General features: G+C 41.1%; 1 protein-coding gene across 1 annotated transcript; it reads right to left on the reverse strand.

Moving 5' to 3' along the window:
* Positions 1-1,518: 1,518 nt before the first annotated feature.
* On the reverse strand, positions 1,519-4,298 carry LOC106328459 (beta-amylase 1, chloroplastic-like). The gene is made up of 4 exons (XM_013766902.1): positions 3,651-4,298; positions 2,855-3,065; positions 2,631-2,741; positions 1,519-2,545 (listed from the first exon to the last, which is right to left on the reverse strand). Exons 1-4 carry the CDS (start codon positions 4,151-4,153, stop codon positions 1,733-1,735), a joined length of 1,638 nt encoding a protein of 545 aa, XP_013622356.1. The 5' UTR covers positions 4,154-4,298; the 3' UTR covers positions 1,519-1,732.
* Between the last annotated feature and the right edge of the window lie 314 nt (positions 4,299-4,612).

The following is a 4,612-nucleotide window of genomic DNA, read 5'->3' on the forward strand; positions in this document are numbered from 1 at the left end:
TCTTCTTGAGAACGATATCAATGATGGAGTCGGATATGGTTCCTTAGATCCACATCTTAACGAGTCCATCGCGCTATTTCCACTCCTTTTCAGTTTCCGGAGTCGGGAGAGAAGAGCCGTCGAGATGTTGGACGACACCATAGCTTACGCAACGTGTCTCAAAAAGCTCACGCCACTTGTCGTAGTTGAGTTTGCTCATGTCAAGAGTGATCGGGATGTAAGCTTTGATTTGCGAAATCCCATAGGGCTTGTCATTTGCAGAAGCAAGGGCGGCCATGGTTTTGAAGAAGAAGAGAGAGGGGAACGAGATAGAGAAACAGAAGAAGAGAGAAAGAAAGAGAGCGGAGGCTGGATCGATCGCTTTAGCTTGGAGGCTAGGGTTTAGCGTCTGATACCATGTAAGTTTAGGAAACTCTGTAGAGAGTATTATCATTGACGTGAGAATATATATACAATACATTAGATGGTTCTAGAGAGTATCTAAGTGTATCACAAAGATATTTACATATCTAATCATATCTAATCGTATATTCACTAACAGGTTTAAGATGTCTCTTCACGTGAAACTTACCTCTTAATACGGCTCTCTGTCTTCTTCTTTTTTTGGTAACACATACGACTTATCTTATATGCATGGTATTTGTTCCGAGGTAGTTGGGAAGGTTGGGCTAGGGAAGATGAGAGTTGGTGTTTCCCTTGTTTTCAGTTGCTAGTGCCCTATTGTGCTCCTTTCGTTTCTGAATAAGTATCAATTAAACATTTTTCATACATAGTAAGAAATTAGCGGAAATATATGTAAGTTGTTATTAATTACATTTTTCTGACCAATAATATTTGAGATAAATAAAATTATTTATAAAACAAATGCAGTTTGCAATTAATTTTCAGCTGAATGTAAGTATAATTTATATTGGAATTGTAAAATGACACTGAAACATATATGGAGTATAAACATTTTCTACTAATCAGAAGAATCTCTTTTCTCCCTAACTATAGTCGTTCTTTTGGTGAAAACATTGATCAAGGACTTGGATAAGCATATAATAGCTTCTTAAAATTTTGAATTATCTATGTTGATATACTTTTACTGGCACAATAAGTTGTTTTTTTGTCAGTGATTTCTCCAGATTGTGAAGAGTGAACACCACCATATACTAGTGTAGTAACCTCTGAGATAATCTTTTGTAGCTATTTTCTGTTAGATTGATCATTGGATATATAGATTTTTCACCATCTTTATATTTCTTTTTCCTGTCGAATTTTGAATAATACTAGCATATTACACCTTTTGGCAGATATTTTAGTCTCAGTTTTCTTCATTTTATATCACTGAATCGGAAACAGTTCTGGTTTCACTTGATAATTTTACAAACCCTGCAAAAGCACATGAACTAAGCAAAACAAAAAGGCATCAATTTGCAAGTATAGTTACAAGTTACAGTGTCACATTCATCAATCATTTAATTATTCATAATTTTGAATATTATTAAAGGAAACCTTCAAATCTTCTTCATGTTATAATAAACAACATCACTATAAGAACAAAAAGGAGAAGGTACATACATATGTTAAGCATACATTAGGAGTACACTGCCACAAACCTGACCCAAAAAAAAAAACAAAGCTGTGGGACTACCAATACATACACATCAGCCTAAGATCTTTTCAGCATCATCATAATAATCATTACATTATATAGCATACAAACACAAACCATTGAACAACTGCAGCTTTAGTGAGTGAGAGCCACTGCAGCTTCTTGAACCAGCGGCTGAGTAACATGCACAAAATGCTCAGCCTCACGCTCCACTTCTTCCCAACACCTATGAGAGTCTCTCCCTTCACCCATCTTCTTCACAAACCATACGAATCTCCTCCAATTCTCCGCCTTAAACAGCTCGGGATTCATCCTCAGGTAAGTAAACGCGCACATCTCTCTGTTTCCCCCCTCGCTGTCCTGATCAAAGCTCAGCGCTGACGCCTTGACGATCTGCTCGTGGGCGTAGTCATCGTACCTAGGCAACGCGTTTTCACCAGCTAGAGGAACTTCTGCAGCTAGAGTGGCTAAAGCCACCTGGTTCACTAGCTGCTCTGGTGCACAAAGCGCGTCTTGAGGCTGCTCGTGGTCTCTCATCTCGATACAGGTAAAGTTGAATACAGCGCTGTGTCTGGCTAGCATTTGGGCGATGGGTAGGTATCCGTCTCTGAGCCTTGTGTTGTAGTATCCTGCCGTGAGCTCAGGGGCGTGTGAGCGTGTCCCATAGTGCCAGTGGATTCCGGCGACTTTGGCTGAGAGTTTGACATCAGTGTTTTCGAAGATTGATTTGGCTGAGGAAAGGATCCGCTCGCCGTGATTTAGCAACATCTGGGAGTACCAAGTGAGGAAGAACTCTCCGTACTCTGTGTTCCAGCCACCGTCTTCTTTTTTGAAAAAGTGAGTGTCTTCTGGCCAGTTATTGTAGTGACCAGCATCGGTTGGGCCAGTACTGCCCCACTCTGGCTTCCCATAAGCCTCAGCTGCTGCTTTCAAGCTGCTTAATGAGTACTGGCATCAATCATAGCAAGTAAACACAGTTCAGTATTATTACATTATTTGCAAAATGAAGCAGAGGCTGTTAATGAGTGATTACCTTGTCATAGCATTGGAAGGCTCCAATCCCTGGGAAGTTCCATGTCCCGTCCTGCTCGGGGTATGAAGGGTAACGCAGCTCTCCTGCTGGTCCCATTCCCACTTGGATTTCCTGTAAAACGAATTCGATAAAAACTCAAATCATTTAGTAGAGAAACAGAGAAAGTCAGAGAGGCATGTTTCTGATATGAGACACGAAATGGGTAAAAGAGAAGGTGCAATTACCACAATGGTGTCTCCCAGAAGATGCTTGAAGTTGTCTCGGAAAGCACGCATGAAATCAGAGAAGCACTGCACGGGTGTTCGACCTCTGAGAACAGGGAGTGTATCAGCACCAAGTGATATATACTCATGGTTCCTTCTTCCCCACTGATCAGTGTATGCAAGGTCTGGATCCTTGTCAACCTCTTCAACAACCCACTGAGGCAGAGGAATACTGGTGAAGAACATAAAAGTTCTCAATCAGAACCACCCCGAATCTCACTTATGAAATGCTAAGACAGCCAGCCACTTCAACCAAATAAAAAATATACATGAACTAACTCTCTACCAAAGACAACAATATATTCATTGGTTTAATTGTTCAACTGGTCCATCCAAAAGAAACATCTTTTTCTACCAAATCAATCTTTCGTAATCAAAACCTTGGAAGAGACATAAGACGAATGAGAAGAAAGAAAAAAACAAAAGAATACGAAAAAGGCCTAAAACAAGGGACAACAAGAAGATGTAGTGGCTTCTTTAAGAGTCACTCTCCTCTAGAACATTGTTTCAACGCAATTCCCGTGCACGTCACGTCACTCCATTAATCAATTGATGAAAATCTGCTATTTTCCAAGCCTCTAATCCTACTCCTCTTCATTTCAATTCTAAAATCTTAATCAAGTTTCATAGTCAAACTAAACATTCACTGTAAATCCAATCCAAATTGCACACAAACATACACCAAAGCTTAAAAATGCAATCTTTAGTATCAAAAAAACGTACAATACAAAGATCAATGTAGAGAAGAAGTACTTACGAGACAGAGTCACCAACATTACCACCGCACTGATGAAAAGACATAACAGCCTGAACCTTTAGCCCCACCTTCCTCGCCATCTGAAGCACCTCCTCGTACCCTCCCCAGTTATAACCTCCCGGAGCTTCCCTCTCCACCAAACCCCACCACACATCTATCATGATCCCTTCCACACCTCCGCTCCTCAACGCCTGAAGACTCGCTCTCATCGCCTTCCTCCGATTCACCGCGTTCCCCATCGTCACGCTATCCAGCGGCATCATCACGAAAACCGGAACTCCTCCTTCTCTGTGCGTTCTTCGCTCCTCCGTCGTCTCCACCGCGAATGCTAAAACCGGATTCATTCCGCGAGCCTTGTTGTGATTCAGGTTCATCGCTTTATGCACCCTCGCCGACGGTGGTGAAACCGATAGAGATGAATTCGCCGACGGGGTGGTTATTTCACGGGACTTGATCGGAGTTCCGGCGAGAGCTCCGAGCTGATGCGGTAAACGAAGCGCCATTTTCTCTCTATGTAATTTTCCCGAGAAAATAAAACGAGTTTGAGAATCGATCGTTTGAATATAATCACAAATTGGATTTTCTGTTTCTTTTTTTTTTTGAAATTAGAAACTGTGTAACGTAGGAGGAGGAGATCTGGAGAGGAGGAGAAAGGGAAGTGTATTTATAGGGGAAAGCATTGAAAATGATAATAATAATCGTCGCTGATGTAGCAACACGCACGTGACGACGATGTTGGATAAAGACCACTATTTTAATTAGATCTCGAGGATGTAGTAGCTGAGTTGGCGACACCTGTATAAAGCGTATGATGTGGATAAACAGTGCTTATTAACTGTAACTACCGGTTTATTTACCTATACCGCCTTGGTTTTTCTTCGACTATTTTTAACCGATTCTGGTTTAATTCAATCTCTTATATATATTAACCTCAACGGCTCAACCTAACCACTTAATTCCTC

The sequence above is a fragment of the Brassica oleracea genome, chromosome C3 (genome assembly GCF_000695525.1).
Source record: "Brassica oleracea var. oleracea cultivar TO1000 chromosome C3, BOL, whole genome shotgun sequence".
In the NCBI taxonomy this organism is placed as follows: domain Eukaryota; kingdom Viridiplantae; phylum Streptophyta; class Magnoliopsida; order Brassicales; family Brassicaceae; genus Brassica; species Brassica oleracea.

What these genes read in the sequence shown, in the direction of transcription:
- LOC106328459 (XM_013766902.1), bottom strand. Translation starts at nt 4,153, where the DNA reads ATGGCGCTTCGTTTACCGCATCAGCTCGGAGCTCTCGCCGGAACTCCG. An exon ending in TTCTGGGAGACACCATTGTG is followed by an intron (nt 2,742 to 2,854) that starts GTAATTGCACCT and finishes TTCGTTTTACAG; the next exon opens with GAAATCCAAGTGGGAATGGG. An exon ending in CCTTCCAATGCTATGACAAG is followed by an intron (nt 2,546 to 2,630) that starts GTAATCACTCAT and finishes GATTGATGCCAG; the next exon opens with TACTCATTAAGCAGCTTGAA.